At 42.7% G+C, this 17,850-nt stretch overlaps 1 protein-coding gene across 1 annotated transcript in view; it reads left to right on the forward strand.

Moving 5' to 3' along the window:
- LOC122812920 (medium-chain acyl-CoA ligase ACSF2, mitochondrial-like) overlaps positions 1 to 17,850 on the forward strand; it is a 910,993-nt gene that overhangs the window by 361,702 nt on the left and 531,441 nt on the right. The window contains exon 6 of the mRNA XM_044084978.1: positions 2,521 to 2,683. Within this exon, the coding sequence (XP_043940913.1) occupies positions 2,521 to 2,683 (163 nt within the window). The remainder of the gene's footprint in view (positions 1 to 2,520; positions 2,684 to 17,850) is intronic.

Here is a 17,850-nt window from a genome sequence, read left to right on the forward strand (position 1 = left end):
AAACTGCAAAGTAAACATTGGCTGTATTTTATTGTCATATTAAGGTGCTTAAAACTTTTGAGTCACCTTGAATGCCCATTTTCTGTGGGTGGTAGAATTTAATTGAAAAGTTATACAGACTTATTAATTTGAGTCTCTTTTTACATATGTGGAATGATTGTTAAGAGGTCCTAGTGATTTTTAGAAAAAAAAAGTCTTGCATCATGATGTAAATGTGCTTTGTGTGCACAGATGTGGTAGCAATCTGAGTCCTTGACTAGGTTTGTAACCGGATGGTCCTATCTTGAAATTGTCGATTGCAACAAATATGAAGTTCTCTATTGATAGTTAAAGGTTACAGCAATTTTATGATAAATTTTTTCATCTTGAAAATTGTCTTAAATTCCTACCATATGAAGTATTCATGGGCAAGAAGTTACGTAGCACTTAACTGGAATTATTTTGGTAAACCTAAGTCTGTTTAGGTGTTTCTGAACAAAGGGGGTATTCTAATGTAGTGATACCCACATGCTGGGGTTTACAGCTATGCATAAAGAGAAATAAGTAGAACAATACAGTTATGTTAATGGAAGACCATGTTGCACTGAAGAAATGTTTGGGACGACAAAATTTCTGTCTTGCAACTGGGTTTGATGTACTTTTGTGTAAAACTCTGGATATTAAAATGTGTTGGATACTTTCTTTAATTATTAGTTTCTTCATGGTAAACAATATACGTAATGTATAGGAAAGGAAAAGATTTTGCAACCCACAGGCATTTTGAAGGCCACAGGAAGAGTTGCTTTTACAGTTGCAATGTCTCAGGGGTGTATACCTCTGTGGACGTGTGTGTGACTATATGCACTGTGACTTTAGGAAAGTTAGAGGTAGGAGATTTGATATGACTGGCTGTTTTGGCTAATACACTAGTCTGATTTACTTATGTACAGATACATTCTTTGCAAAACTGCTTCATCTAGGACAAACTTAAAACAAGGTGGTGGGGATGACATGATGACACTGCCACATAGGGAGAAGGCAAACTCAGGACTAAAGCATGAAGGAGGGAAGGCTTATAACAGAAGAAAGAAATTGCTCTTTTTCATTTTTGAAGCTCTTTACTCTTAGGGAATTAAGAGTCTTGCTAAGAATAGAGATATTTGAAGACTCCAAGGGAGTGGGGGCAAATTGTTTAGGTAGATGGCCTGGTGGGCTTGCTGGCATTTTTCTAGGTTTTTTAATCTTTTAAAAAGATGGTTTGCTTATTTAATGCACTTAAAACACGAAGAATCACAAATAAAATGTTATAGCAATAACCCACGCCTGGGTGTGGGTAATGCGGGATTTACGCCCGAGGGACCAAACAAAGACAACCGTGTGTAAATCCTGCATTGCCCACACCCAGAAGTGGGTTATTGCTATTATACTATGACATTATTTAAGAAAATAAATAATTACTTTTCTTAAATAATGGCATTGTATAATGCCTCTTTGCTGCCCTTCCGCAGCTGACTGGTATCCGCGGCAGTTCTGATGTACTGCGCATGCCTACGCAGTACATCAGAGCTGTGGCCAAAAGCAACGGAGAAAGCAAGATCTCCGTTGCTTTTTATTGTTTCGCTATGTTAAATGGGTTTAACATAGCGAGACAGCTTTAAAATAAGCAACGGAGATGTCTGTTGCTTATTTTAAAGCTGTCTCGCATGTTAAATCCATTTAACATAAAACAATAGCTTGAGATCTTCCTTTCTCCATTGCTTTTTTTTTAAACCTGTCTCACTATGTTAAATGGGTTTAACATAAAGAGACAGCTTTAAAATAAGCAACGGAGATGTCCGTTGCTTATTTTAAAGCTGTCTCGCTATGTTAAACCCATTTAACATAGCGAGACAGGTTTAACAAAAAGCAACAGAGAAAGCAAGATCTCCGTTGCTTTTTACACAATGTGTCGCTATGTTAAAGGAGTTTAACATAGCGAGACAGCTTTAGAAAAAGCAACAGAGATCTCCGTTGCTTTTTTTAAACCTGTGTCGCTATGTTAAACTCTTTTAACATAGCGAGACAGTGTTTTAAAAGAGACTTGTACTAATGGAAAAAGTCCGGGCGACCGGACCTTTTTCCATTAGTATAAGTCGATTTACAACGTGCACGCTGGCCAATCAGCGTGCACGTTTTGGAATATTAATGGGGGGGTCATGGTATAATAATGTTCATTGTAGACTCAGCTGTACATTTTAGCTTTGCACTCTAAATGTGATGAAAGTGTCATTCCTCAAAAATGATACTTGATGTATTAATTTAAAAGCAAAAAAATACAATACAGTTGCAGGTGAGTCTGCACTGTCCAGGGTAAGTAAGAAGCAAATGTTTGCTTTTGTTTAGAATACCTTAAACATGCTTGTGACAGTTAACTGCTGGCATTAAAAAACAAAACAAAAAACTTCACATCCTGGGATGCTGTTTAATGCAATAACCTTTTTGCTTTTTATTTGCATTTACAGACTATTGAGTGTTCTCCTTTGATCTTGTTTTTGTGCACAGGTTACCAGATTTAAAGATAGCCATTGTTTTGGATGGTAAATTTCCAGGAGCATTCCAGATGAAAGATGTGATGAATGCAGGAAGCAGCACATATGTCCAGCAGCTTCATGATTTGCAGAAGACCTTGTCCTGTGACGACCCTGTCAACATTCAGTTTACCTCAGTATGTAAATTAGTACCACTTCTTATAAACACAAAAATATGGAGAATTATAGAGACTGTGGGTATTCTGGTAATCGGTGGAAAATGAAGTATACACAATCTGTGGAGTGAGTTAAGACATCACCATTTGAGTAGTGTTAGCAAATGACATTCTAAGGCCATCCTTTTGAGGTGATGAAGACTGAGAGACTGGGCAAAAGTTGAGTCAGTAAATTTTAGAGTTGATGCCTATCCCATTTGTTCAATAAACTAGTGGTAATGGAAAATTATGTAACAGTTTGTATGGACGTAGAGGAGATCTAGAGTCAATGCAAAAGTGGCAGAGTAGTTGCAACCTTGGCATTCTAGAACTCCTCAAACCATGCACACGCTTTGGTAGAAGCTCTCCTCAGTGTGAGGAATGCCATTTGTGTTTACTGCAAGTCCAAAATGAGCAGTTACTTACAAAATCTAAATTCATTCTAGCTTTTTTTTTTTTTTTTTTTTTTGTTGATTAGTCTAGTGTCCACTTTCTGTTGGGAAGTTTGGTTTTTACTGGCAGTTTGTATCACTTGTGATTCTGATTTGTTACATGCTGTTTGTGCTTAGCCAGAAAGGAGCACCATAGACCGATTCCTTAAAGAAAGTTCTAAAATGCTTTTATTTCTACTTGCAGAGCACGAGCCATTTGAGATGGACAGCATAATGCATTACACAGCTATCTCAGCTAGCCCTTGGCTGGGTAAAAACCTAGTAATGTTATAGCTTGCTGGGTACTGGGCTTGTATTAGTAGTTTGATGCACCACACACTAATTTATAAATATTTCTCTAGATAAAAGATGCATTGCTTACACTGTGCAGTCTATTTCTGTAAACTCAAGTCTGCTCCAGTATTTAAAGGCCTTATCACGGTAAAACTTCTATGAAGGATTCAGTTTGCTTGGTGAGATAAAAGTTGACTTTTTGCCAACATGCATGGTTAGTGCCACTATTTATGGCCAGTTCTAAAGATGCAACATGGTTCCTTCCCATTTATATAATTAGAACAATCAGATGGGGCAAATTTGCATTGACATAGTACACTCCATAATGAATGCTGAAAGAAGATTTTTGCAATGGAAAAAGGTATAGCTGTATCCTTACTTTAAAAGGGATATCGATTGTATAATAATGTTTGTCTAGTTCACAAGCTGCACACAAATAATTTGTTTTAAAATATAAATGGCATTTCATGTACAAGTGTTTCAAGTAAAATTCCAGTTATTTCTGATGTCTTATCTACTTGCATTAAATGTCGCACAGTTATTTTTTGTAACAGCGATGTTGATTAACTTCCTTAAAATAGCAGACTAATTCAGTAATTAAACTCCCAGAATCATTAATTGGTTGCAGAGTGATAAATCATCTTTAGCTGACCTTGCCTTAAATGCACAGCATTTGAAAACTGGTAAACTTTGTTGGCCTACGATTTCCACTTATAAAAAAGTAAATTTAGTGGTGGGAAATGAGTGCCATCGTCAGTATGAAAGGTGGCACCCTTCTGAGATGCAGTGTGTGAGCATTTCTATAGCAGTTTCTTCTGCTGGATGAAAACGATGACTATATGTTCTTTTGAATCCAAGTCCATTGACCAATTCTGATTGATGGACACATCCTTACTATGTCACAGTAAAACCTTAGAAAAAGCCATCTTAAATCAGTGCAGAGGTGCCTGGCATGGAGACAACCTGCACAACAGTCTGGGCTGAAAACGTAGCCCTTATCTTCACACTTTATCAAGCCAGCTGACATTCTGTAAATGTACTATAGCTGTGAAAACCTGCATCTCACTAGTGTAGGAAAGGTAACTTCTGCACTTCCATCCGATGTAGTGAATGTCTTCATAGCCTTTAGGTGGCAGGGACAAGAGCACTGTGCTTGAGTGGATATTGAGTGTGACTGGTGATTGGTAATATTCAACTTGTGTCATAGGTGAGGGTGGCACTGTGAGCTGGTGATACGCTTATCCTACTTGTGTTGAAGGTAGGTACCAGTTTTGAATAAAGACCTGGACACTAGTAATCATGGTGTGGCACTGCCTAAATTGTAAGTAGTGAATCCTATTCTTGTATACGGAAACTGATGTTCCTGGAGTAAATAACGGTGCTTGGAAGATGAGTAGAAAAGCAGTAGTGCCCACGTTATGTGAAAACTGAATGCTAGTGCAGGTACTGATGTCGAATGTAGTTTGGGGACTGCCCGTTTAATAGGCAACGGTATGGAGAAACTACCAGAGGTGTGGAATAGCATTTTGGCATTGGGAAAACTCTTTGGTTTTGGGATGCTAATATTGACTTAATGCACAACAGTGAATTATGTTGCGTCTATAAACTGACTTGTGTACAATGCAAGTCAAAAATGATTTTGTGAGTGCTAAATAATGTTTTAATGACAGGGAACTTAAACATGCTGGAGATGGAATAAAGCTCTCCTCCCATTTACGGCACTGGGGGCAAAAATTGCAGGAAGGGATTTGTGAAAATGATTTTGAACATCTAGCCTTAACAGCAGGTTATTACCTTGTAGTGCACTATGAGTGACGTATGTAGGTGAGGTGAATAGTGCCCTGCTGTAGGTGCTAACTTGTGGGGCTGCAGATGTGCATATGCAAATGTTTGAAAAAAAAGATTTACAATTCCCAAGGTATCATTAAGCAATTGCTTAATGACCATGTATAAAATGCCAGAACATTATATCTTTACAGACAACTTATATACTGCCCAAACCATTTACTATACTATCTATAAGTGATTGACATTACTAAGTAACTGCAAATATACTGTCAGTTTGTTCCTCCCCAAAGGTAGCAACAAATGATCAACTGGTGCATAGTTAGCTTACCTTTTGTAAATATTTTGGGCTGTCCTTCAGCAGTAAAAAACACATTCTGTAGTTGTCTATGGAGAATGTCCATGCTTCCATATAAGAAAAAGGGAGTTATAGCTGTTTAATGTCCTTTTTGTAACTGATTTAAAAAAATAACTGATGATGAAAAGTAAAAACAACAAGGTGTAGAAATGGAACTTCACAGCATCTCAACTATAGGTTTTCTTGGGAGTCTTAAACAAAAATACCTAGGTCATATGCTAACAACAATTAAAATCAAATGATCTCATCACAAACTAATTACACCATAGGTTTATAGGTTCATAGGTTCATACTAGGCTATCTGCCCTAGGACATTTATAAGCCTAGCCAGAGTGTGTTTGGCTTTCGCCACCCATTTAAAATTAATTTTGCTATGCCCTTTTTCGAGGTTAGTATACTGTGCCTCTGTCTAACAGTGACACAGAAGTGATACCCGGGGTAAACCTACGATTTCCCATCCACTCATCAAGATTCCTCTAGAAGAGAGTCAATGAGGGACTCTGCCTAACCTGGACTGGGATTTTATTCCAGAGTGAAGGGAGCCTCTGGGTTATGAATCTGTCCCTCCAGCATGTCCTATTTATTTCAGTGCTGAGGTTCAAGTCTCTCGAGCGCGTAGCTTGATGGGATTTGGATTTTCTGAGGTGCAGCATGTCCATTAATTCCGGGTTGGACATGGCTTTATACGTCAAGCACAGATCGCCTCTGAACAGGCGGTATGCCACTGAGTAGAGCTGGAGTTTCTTTAACCGGGCAGCATATGGCATCTGTTTGAGCCCTTTGATTCTCTTGGTGAGGTACTTTTGGGGTCTTTCCAGTTGCTGCAGGTGTCTGGTAAGGTACATCCCAAAAGGGGCATTGTACTCCATTATGGGCCTGATCAGGGATGAGTAAAGAGGCACGATGACCTCCCCCGATCTAGATGTGAATCCCTTCATGATTAGGTGGGCTATATAAAATGTTTTTCTAACCATTTTGGCCATGTGGTTGTCAAATGAGAGATTGCCATCAACTTGGGTCCCTAATTACTTTTTCTGTACTTAATGGATTACCACATATGTGGTAATTTGTGGGCACTTTGTTTTTGCCAAAGGGGATGACTATACACTTTTTGGCATTTAGCTTGAGGCCATGGCTCTGGCACCAGTTGTCTGTTTCTATGAGGCCCTTTTGGAGGATGCTTGTGTCGGCTGGAGAGTCTATTATGGCGCCCAGTTTGCAGTCATCTGCGAACTTGGTCAGCCACAGACCTTCTGTGTTGGCCTGTACCTCCGAGAAATATATACCGAGCAAGAGAGGTCCCAGGACTGAGCCTTGTGGGATGCCACTTGTAACTGGTTTGGAATCTGACATGGCTCCAGCAATTCTAACCATGTGGGTTCTGTCCTTGAGCCAGTTTGCAACCCATCTAGTGACATAGGGGTTTATATTTAAGCTGGTGAGCTTATCTATAATGCCCGAGTGGGGTATTGTATCGAAGGCTTTTGCGAGGTCCAGGTAGGCTGTGTGGACCACCTTCCCCTCGTCAATGGCCTTGGTGACTGTTTCAAAGAAATCAACCAGGTTTAAGAGGCAGGATCTGCCCTTAACAAAGCCGAACTGGGTAGGATCCAGTGTCTGTAGGTCCCCAATATCTTTATTTATGAGGTCCATGATCCTTTCCATAGCTTTACAGACAAGCTAGTCAGGTTTATGGGGCGATAGTTTCCAGGATCCGTTGAGGCACCACCTTTGTGGAGAGGGACCACTGTTGCTGTACGCCACTCTTTGGGTACATATCCTGTAGTAAGGCGGAGATTGAACAGTAGTTTTATGTTTGGGTTTAGCTCTTCTTGGAGTTTATGTAGGACGCAGCCTGGGACACCGTCTGGTCCCATTGATGCTGTGTTTTTTGCTTTGGAGAGGGCAGCTCTTACCTGAGCATCCTGGATGTCAGGGGGGTCAGCACTCTGCTGGGATAGATATTTGCCCTTTTGGTGGGGGGGGGGGGGAATTGCGCTGAACCGGTCAGCTAGGATGTTGGCAATGTCTGTGGGTTCGGTGTATTTTTTGTCATTTTGGACTAATTCTGAGCATATCTGGGAATTCCCGCCCAGGTTCCTAACATAACTAAAGAAAGCCTTGTGATCATCCTTAGTGTCCTGTGCAATTTTTCTCTCTAAGCTGGCCTTGGACGATTTTATGAGTGCCCATAGTTTTTTGCTAATACTGATCAGAGATGCCTTCCCTTTTTGGGATTTTGCTCTCTCATGTAGTAGCTTCCTCCTCCTATTGTATAGTTTGTTTATGGCTGGGGTCCACCAGACAGGACGTCTGCCTTTGGAGGATTGTGTCTTGGTTTTATTTGGGATTGCATGATCCATGCATTCCTGAAGGTGTTCATAGAATGCGTTTATAAAGGATTCTGCGGTCTGGGACGTATTTTCCACAAGCCCGGGGGCTTTGAAGGATTCCACCTCGGTTTTGTGGAGTGTGAAATTTGCTTTAGAGAAGTTTTTCACTGTGGTTTTCAGGGCAGGGTGTGGAGTCGGGATGTGAATATCCAGTGAGATTTGTTTATGGTCTGATCTTACCAGTGAGGGATACACTTCAGGTCTGGAGCATAGAGCCCCCATGTTGGTGATGATCAGGTCCAGTATGTTTTCCCCTCTTGTGGGAGTGGTAACAAGTTGTTCCATAGCATTTGAGTTTATAAATTCTAGGAACCTTTGGGCTAGGGTGTTGGAGCTAGAGTAATGCTCCCAGTCTATGTTTGGGTAGTTGAAGTCGCGAAATATAATGGTGTTTGGAGAGGCGGTCATATTTTCCAGTGTTCTCAGGAAGGCTGAGTGGGGTTCCTGGGTTTGGGAGGGTGGTCTGTAGCAGGCTATAAACTGGAAGGCAGTTTTACCCACTGTTAGTTGCACATGGATAGTGTCTGCTTCGTGCTGTGCCACCAACCTGGAGGTGTGGGTATCTTTGACGAATATTGATACTCCCCCTCCTTTTGTGGTTCAGTCCAAGTTTTGGGGCCGAAAAGCATGGTATGAGGTATAACCTGCTAGTGCTGGGGTGCTCTCGGGAGCCTTGAACCAGGTTTCTGTTACTGCACAGATATCTATGTTCTCTATGCTAAGGAGAGTTTTGAGTGCGTGCATCTTGAGGTTTAGACTTCTGGCGTTGAGTAGCATTGCTCTTAGTTTCTTATCCCTTGTGATACCTATGGAGGTGGGTTTGTCTTTTGAGCCTTGCCTAAAAAAGGCACCATGGGGGTAGCAAGAGCCTTTGCCAATATCCGAAAGCCCAGGGGTGACAGGTGCAAGCCGTCCGTAGCGAAGCATCGTGGCTTGTCGAGCATATCATCCCAAGCTGACCGGCATTGGATCCCCTTTGAATGACACCAGTACTTAAGCCAATTGTTGAAATTGATCATCTTGTCTTCATATTGTGGTATCATTCTTGGTGAGGGTAAGATGCTACTCAAGGTCAGGGTCATACCGGCCTGGGCTACATGCTCAGAGAGCTCCTCTGTCTTTTTTTCATGTAGTCCAGTGAGGTACGTCTCAGGTCATTCATACCAGCATGGACTATGACTGAGTCATATTTGTACTTGCCTTGGAGTGACCTGAGTGCTTGTGTTATGTGGCGGATCCTAGCGCCCGACAGGCAGCTCACCGTGTCCTTCTCCTTGTTCAGCCTGGTGAGCGGGACGTCAGTGTGCCTGACTATAGTCGCCTATTACAAGTGTATCATGTGTGTTGTTTAGCCTTAAGGGCTGTGACTGTTCATCACACTGGCTTTGTGAGCTATGTGTTGCACGTGTTTTGTTTTGGGGTAGCGGTTGCTTGGGTGTCTGCTTTGGAGGTCTCTGCTGCTTAGGCAGATTTTTATTTAGAGCCTCCGAGTATGTTTTTGTGTGTTTGTGTTTGGTTTGCTGTTATGGTAGGTCTATGTGACACTGGAATTGTAGTGAGTGTGGTTTCCTTCTCCTCCTGACTGGTTTCACCAGTACTGAGTTGAGAGAGCTTAGCCTCCAGTATGGCTATATGGTTGCATCTCTCACATGTGTTGGAATTTGTTGGGAGGAGGAGAGGGTTGTCTCTGTACATGAGGCAGTTGTAACATTGCCTCAAGATTCCCAGATTCACCAGCTGGACCGGTGAGGAGATTGACAACTGACCTTTGGACATGCTAGAATAGTATTGGGAATTCCTTTATAATTGGAAAAAGGGCCAATGGGGACCGATGTACTCAAGGGGAGTTTGTGAGGGTGTAGTGCTTTTAATATTTTAGTGCTGACTTATATAATTGCTTTAGTGAGCAAGTGCCAGGTAACTTAAATGCAATGTGTTACAGGTAACTTAAATGCAAAAACGACAAACAGTAACTTTCTTTCAAGTGAAACAAGGAAATAAGTACAGTAAGCAATGCAGATATCACTAGGGATCCACAGAAGCGCTGAAAAGCCGCGTTTTAGGTGGAATTAGCGTTTCAGGGAAATAACAAGCAAACAAACAACAAGCATACAAACAAAGCTAGATTCAGCAGGCCTGGATCTAGTCAATGCTACAGCAAACAAGGTGTACCAATTTCAGTAAGAAACAGTTCAAAAGAAACTTCCATTCCATTTTCCTGTTGTCCAATAGCTTTCAAAGTGCTTTTTTGTCTTAAAAATACTTCCCTTTCATCACAAGGAATTTACTCCAAATTAAAACCGGATGAATATTAATAAAAATGCTGAACACTGGAAGTTCTGTTGTATCAAGTGTAAGTTACTCAAATGTTCCTGTATTCTTAATGTAGATCTAGTTGTTTCATCCATGTAATACATTACAATAACACCATATCTGTGGCAGTATTTCAACAGTTAGCGCATTTGCTTTTGAGCTGGAAGATCAGAAGCCTGTGGGTTCTATATTCACACCTGGTACTTGGATTAATTTTTCTAATGCTAACAGTGTAATGCAGCATAAGGTGGGTTCTGCCTTCTGAGTATGCTGCTCTTTGGAAGACGCATTAAATGGAGGTCTAACTACCAGACTACCAGAGTTGGTGTAACTCAGGTAGATGTGAAAGATTCCACAGCACTTATCAAAAAGAGTAAGGGTCATAGGAGGTTACTAGGCTAATGGCCCTAGGGCCCTTACAAGCCTAGCCAAGAGTTTATCCCCAAAAGAAACCTCAGTCAGCACCTGACTCAATGAGGGACACAGGCGGAACCCCTGGTACAAACTTGTAGTTTCCCATCCGCTCATCAAGGTTGCACTTGGGTCAGCGAGGTACTCTGATGTGTATGGGAAGTCTATTCCAGAGACTGGCCCTCTGGGAGACTAAACTGTCTCTCCAGCAGGTTTTGTTGATGTCTCTTATTAGATTCAGGCCTTTCAAGCGGGTAATGCCCAAGGAGTTAAACTTATAGATGTGGAGCATCTCTAGTAGGGCAGGGTCTGAGATTGCCTTGTAGGCGAGACACAGATCCCCTCTGAGCAATCTGTATGATACTGAGTAGAGTGATAGTGATTTGAAGCTGTCCCATTAGGACGGGTGTTGGAGGCCATGGATTGTCTTTGTGTGGTATTTCCATGGCCTTTCCAGTTGGTGCAAATATTTGAAGAGGTACAAACCAAACTGGGCATTATACTCTATTATTGGTCTAATGAGGAAGGAGTATAGAGAGCTAATAAACCTCCTTTTATCTGGATGCAATCCCTTTACTTATGAGATGAACCAAGTAAAAGGCTTTGACCACTGCTGCTACATGATGGTCGAATGTGAGATTATCAGCCTGAGTACCCAGGTCTCTCACCACAGGTTGTGTGTTTAGTGGGTTGCCGTTGATGTGGTAATCAGTAGGGGCTGTTTCTGACAAATGGTATGTTACATTTTTTGCATTTAGCTTAAAGCAATGACTTTTGGCAGCAGTCATTAGTTGCTGTGAGACCCTCTTACAGTACGTTATCATTTGGGGATTAAATGACAGCACCCAACTTACAATCTTCCACAAACTTGGTCAGCCACAGGCCTTTTGTCTTTGCCTGGTCCTCTGAGAAGTAGATGCCAAACAGTAGAGGTCCCAAGACCAGATCCCTGGGGAACTTCACTAGTGACAGGTCTGCTATGAGAGGTGGAGGTGCCTATTTTGACCTTGAGGGTCCTATCGGTGAACCAGTTTGCCACCCACCTGATGAGATAAGGATTTATGCCAAGTTGTGTTAGCTTTAAGATGATGCCCAGGTGGGTGATTGTCAAAGGCCTTGGCCATGTCAGGGTAAGCTGCATGTACTGACTTTGCCTCATCCAGGGCCTTAGTGGTAGTCTCAAAGAAGTCAACCAGGTTCAACAGGCAAGATCTGCCCTTGACAAATCCTTATTGGGTGGGGTCAAGTGCTTGGAGATTGCTTATGTCCTTATTTATGAGATGCATAACAATATGCTCCATGGCTTTACAGATCAAACTTGACAAGTCAGGCTAATGGGGGGATAGTTTCCAGAGTCAGTAGTGGCACCACGTTTGTGCAAGGGGATGACAATGGCAGTTCTCCACTCTGCTGGAATAAAGCCTGAACTTAGGCTGTGGTTGAACAGGGTGCTGAATGGTGAAGCCAGTTCTTGCTGGAGATGGTGCAGAATACATCCTGGGAATAGTATCCGGTACCATGTAAGCTGTGTTCTATACCTTGGATAGGCCCATAATACTTTATTTATGGAGATGTGAGGTGCAGAACAAGTATCAGGGATGTCGAAAGGGTCTTTGGGGAGGACGGGGTGAAGTTTGTGCTGAACCTATCTGCTAGCAGGTTGGCTGAATCAACAGAATCAGCGTAAGTGATACTGTTAAGTACTAACTCGAAACAAACTTTGGCTTTGCCATGGAAGTTCCTGACGTAACTGAAAATAGTTTTGTGGTTTCCCTTTGTTCCCGAGGCTAGTTTCAATTCATAATTGGCTTTGGAGGTTTCACTAGTGATCTAATTTGCTTGTTGAGGCTAAGGCTAAGTTTTTCCTATTTGAAATTTGTTCCTTTTACCCTTGGACAATAATTTCTTCATTTTGTTGTAAAGCCTATTAATAGAGGATGTCCAACCAACAGGTTTGTCTCCTTGAGGAGCAGGTTTGAGTTCTGTTGGATATGGCTGAGTCCATGCAGTTGTACAGGTGCTTGTATATGCATTGGCGTACTTTTCAGCATAGGTGTCTGCATCCTCTGGGGTGTTGTGAAGCTACAGATACCCTCCCTTAGGAGGTTGTAGTCAGCTTTGAAAAGTTTTTTTTTTTTAGATTGATTATGTCCGGGGAGGTTGGTTGGGATAGAAAATTCAAACGAGACAGTCCAATGATCTGATCTTAACAGGGAAGAACATGCTATGGGAGTGGCGCAGCTGCTGCCCATGTTGGTGAGAACCAAGTGCAGAATGTTCTCTCCTTGTGGGGATGGGACGAGCTGGTCTAGTGCATTAGAACTGATAAAGTCAAGGAATCATTGAGCAAGTGCATTTAGTGCAGGAATAGTTCACCCAGTCTATGGTGGGGTAGCAGAAGTTACCAAAGATCAGGATGTTAGGTGGTACCTAGATGGAGTCAAGTATATCCAGGTAAGAGGACTGGGTGTTCTGAGTCATGGAGGGGGGACTCTATAGCTGGATGTTCTTCATCTCACATTGCTGCAGTCATAACTTATAGGTAGTCCGCTGTCCTCGGTCGGCCCGAATACCAAAGTATTAGGCTGACGTCGGTCATGGGCGCTCAGATCTGACGTCAGAGCGTCAAGGTATAAAAGCGCATGACCGACGTCATTTCCTCAGTCTTTTTTGCCGCATGGTCCGAAGCAGAAGCAGCGTTTGCAAGTGCCGTTCGGCGTTCTGAAATTTTCGTATTCTGAGTTTCAGACCGAAACCAAGTTGGGCTAAGTACCCCATTGGGGAATATTTTTGTTTTTTCTTGCCTCAGTTATTTCCAGATGTCAGAAAAAGTGAATAATTGTATTTCTTGTGGGAAACAGATACCGCATAGGGATTACCACTCTCTTTGTATTCCTTGTTTGGGACCTGAGCACGACGTAGTAGGGTGTCGCTTTTGTGCTAGATTTAATAAGCGCACCATTATACGTAGGTTAGATTGTGCTAGGCTTGACTTCGGTAAGCGGTGTAATTACAATATGCCGTCGGATCCTCCGGCGCCGCTACAAGAAGCGCAAAGATAAATCTTTGAAGTCCAAGCAGGATGATTCGTCCGTTCCGGACGCCGGTTCTTTAGACACTACGGTGGATTCGGTTGAACCGGCCGTGGTTTCAACTGAGTCTCAGGGGGAGACGTTGGTTTTACAAGATGTGGCCTCTCAGGAGTCAGGTCAGGCTGAGGGGGCCTCTCAGGTTGTTGTTCTCCCTTCTTTGCCTAAGGTGGTTAGGCCTTCTTCTGTCTCTAAGGTACCTTCCAAAGGCAGGCCTGGTTTGCCTGCCACAGGTGTCAGTCCTAGTTCTGCAGGTTCTGTGCCTAAAAAACACATGCTTAAAATGGCAGAAGATTTAATTACTTTAATCAGGGGTTCTATGCCCCCTCCTGATAAGAGGCCTAGGGTGGAGCCAGAAATGGATAGTTTGGAACAGGCTTCAGATTACTCAGAGTCTTCGGCTGAAGACATTCAGGATTTTCCTCCTTATTCTGATTCAGATGCAGAGGATTCCACTCCTTCTGCTTCTCCTCCAGAGGATTTTTCATTTTCAGAAACCCTTCATTCTATGAGGGAGCATTTTAAATGGGAAGGTCAGGATTTCTCAGATTCCCGGAAGAGGCTTAGGGAATTTTTGTTTTTACCACAGAATAGGCCTTTGGCTATACCTCCTGTTTTGGATGTTGTTCAAGACGTTTTCTCTGAGGCTTCCCTTAATCCAGACTCTTTGCCTCCTGCTCCAGTTAAGCCGGATAGGTATTACAGGGTGCCTGAGGCTCATAAATATCTGTATAAGAGCCCTAGGGCCGACCCAGAAACTATTAGCCAGGGACCTAAGGGTGTCGGGGCTTCTGTTGTAAAGAATCCAGTTCCTATGGATAAGGATGCTAGAGCTTTGGATAGGTGGGGTAAGAAAGTGTATACCTCTTCCACTTTAGCAATGAGGGCTTTGAATTGCCAGTTTCATATGTTGAAGTACCAGAATTTTCTCCTTACTCAATTAAAATCTAAAGTGGATGCTTTGGCAGAGGGCATAGAGTGTAAGGAATTACAGGATTTGGTACATGCCTCTGATCAGGTGGGTAAGCATGCTTTGCAGTGTGGTTTTGATGCTTTACAGGCTTCTTCCAGGGTGGCTGCCACTGGTTCAGTAATTCGTAGGCACGCCTGGCTTAAGGATCAGAATTTGTCAGAGCATGTTAAAGCTAGGATTTTAGATACTCCTTTGCAGTCTGAAGTTTTGTTTGGTTCTCCTGTGGAGTCTGTCTTGAAGAAAATGGAAGACAAGGCTAAGTCTATGCAGACTGTTAAAGATTTTTTGCAGGTGCAGCCCCCTAAGTTTAGCAGGAACTGGCCTGCTAAGGGGTTGGACTTACCCTTCTGATTCGCAGTCTAGGGGTAGGTCTAGACGTGGTAGGGGCAGAGCTCAGAGTTCTTTCAGGTCTAGGCCGTGGAGTTCACCAGCACAATCTACAGGTGAGGGCAGGGGCCAGTCCTTTCGTAAACAGGCCCAATGACCTGCATTTCCTGCTGCCAGATCCTTCCTGTCTGGCAGCTCCTTTGGGAGGAAAGTTGGCACTCTTCAAGCAAAATTGGTTTCTAGTCACCCAGGACAAATGGGTGTTGGACATTATAGACCGAGGCTACAAGTTTTATTTCCACACATTGCCTCCTTTCAAAGGCATGCCAGACGTTCCTCCTCAGCAAATGGTAGAGGCTCACAAACAGATTTCTTTACTTCTTCAAATGGGGGCTATACAGCAGGTCCCTCTGTCAGAAGTGGGCCTCGGATTTTACTCTCGCCTATTTCTTGTACCAAAGAAAGGAAACACTTGGAGGCCAATTTTGGATTTATCTCTCCTCAACACATATCTGGACATTCCAAAATTCAAAATGTTGACGTTGCAACAACTTCTGCCTCTGTTGGGCAAAGATCACTGGATGGTAACTCTGGATCTCAAAGAGGCTTATCTTCATGTTCCTATCAGGCCCAGTTGCAGGAGATTCCTGCATTTTCGGGCTGGGACTTTACATTATCAGTTCTCTGCATTGCCCTTTGGCTTATCTACTGCGCCCAGGGTATTCACAAAAGTTCTGGCTCCAGTGATAGCCTTCTTCAGGTTAAGAGGAATACAAATTTATCCTTATTTGGACGATTGCCTGATTCTTGCTCAAGACAAGCACGAGCTTCTTCACCATCTACAGTATGTTATGACAGTGTTAAGGTGCCTAGGGTATTCTGTGAACGAAACAAAGTCCAGTCTAGTACCCTCTCAGGAAATGTGCTTTCTGGGTGTGAGACTGAATACAGCTTCCCAGATGGCCTTTTTGACCCCGGACAAGCAAAAGAATCTTTCACTTTACTTCCCATCAATTGTCTCTACGGTCCAGGTTGACTGCAAGGACAGTCCTTCAAGCCTTGGGGTTCATGGCATCTTGTATTCTGGTGCTTCCCAATGCCAAACTGCATATGAGGAAGCTACAATGGTATCTCAAAAATGTTTGGACACAACACTGCCAAGATCTGGACACTGTCATTCAGATAATACCTTGCATTCAGAAGGAATTTTTGTGGTGGGCTCAGGAATGTCACCTAAACAAGGGACTCTCTGTGACCCGACCAGAGGCGAGTCAGATTTTAACGATGGATGCCTCGGACAAGGCTTGGGGAGCACACCTCAATGGAAAATGGGTTCAAGACACGTGGCCTGCCAGACTTCAACATTTACATATCAACTTGAAGGAAATGTTAGCAGTCCAGTTTACATTGATGGCTTTCAAGGATTTACTTCTCCCAGGGCAGGTGTTGATTCAAACAGACAACACGACTGTCATGTGGTACATCAACAAGCAAGGGGGAACCCATTCGTACCCTCTTTGCAGGCAAGCTATGATTTTGTGGGAGACTGCTCTCAGTTTGCAACTCACTCTTCAAGCAAGGTTTCTGCCAGGAGCACAGAACTCCTTAGCAGATGTTTTGAGCAGACGGATAGTGGATCCCCACGAGTGGAAATTGGATCCTCATGTATTTCAACAGTTGACAATGATATGGGGGACTCCAGACATAGATCTGTTCGCTTCTCCACTAAATTTCCAGGTGCCAAAGTTTTGCACAAAGATGTTTCATCCCACAGCTTGGAAAGTGGATGCTCTATCATTCAGTTGGAGCAATCTTCACGTCTATGCCTTTCCGCCTCTGCCTCTACTTCCAAAGGTTCTCTTGAAGGTCAGACAAGACAAGCCCTCCATGATTCTAATAGCTCCAGACTGGCCTGTACAGCACTGGTACCCTCTGCTGAGGAGTTTAGTACGGGAACCTCCTTACCCTTTTGCCTTTGATTCCACACCTTTTGACTCAGGAGGGCAATCATTTCCTCAATGTCAGGATTCAGTCCCTGCATTTAACAGCCTGGCTTATTCTGTTTTAGAACCTGGAGGGTCGCAGCTTCCTCAAGTTTTGAATGTTATTTTGGAGGCCAGGAAGCCTAGTACAAGGAAAGTTTATGCTGATAAATGGAGGAGATTTTTTATTTGGAGCAAAGCAAAGAGCTTTGATGTTTCTAGGCCTGATTTGAGTGTTTCTCTTCAATATCTTACAGAATTATTGGACAAGGGTTTGTCTTTCTCCTCTATAAAAGTTCATGCTGCAGCCATTTCTGCTCACTATGACTGTGACCCACCATTGTTCTCTCATCCTTTGTTTAAGCAATTCCTTAGAGGGGCAAAGAACATAAGACCCCCGCGTAGAGCTCCTACTCCTGCCTGGGATCTCAATTTTGTGTTGGAAAAACTTACTTTACCTCCTTTTGAACCTGCAGCTACAGCTGAGTTAAAGTTTGTCTTGGAAGACTGCTTTTTGTTGGCCATTCGTCTGCTAGAAGGGTTTCTGAATTACAGGCTCTAATGGCAGTTGAACCCTTCCTAATTTTCATAAGGAGAGGGTATCTCTGTGTACTAACCCTACTTTTATGCCTAAAGTGGTTTCAAATGTGGCCTTGAACCAATCTATTCATTTGCCTACTTTTTATGCAGATCCCCAAAATAAAGGGGAGAAAATTTTGCACACTTTGGATATTCACAGGCAGTTCCGTTATTATTTGAGCAAGACTAAAGGGTTCAGACAGTCTCAGCAGTT

Source organism: Protopterus annectens, chromosome 10.part0 (genome assembly GCF_019279795.1).
Source record: "Protopterus annectens isolate FY-2018-M chromosome 10.part0, PAN1.0, whole genome shotgun sequence".
Lineage (NCBI taxonomy): Eukaryota > Metazoa > Chordata > Ceratodontiformes > Protopteridae > Protopterus > Protopterus annectens.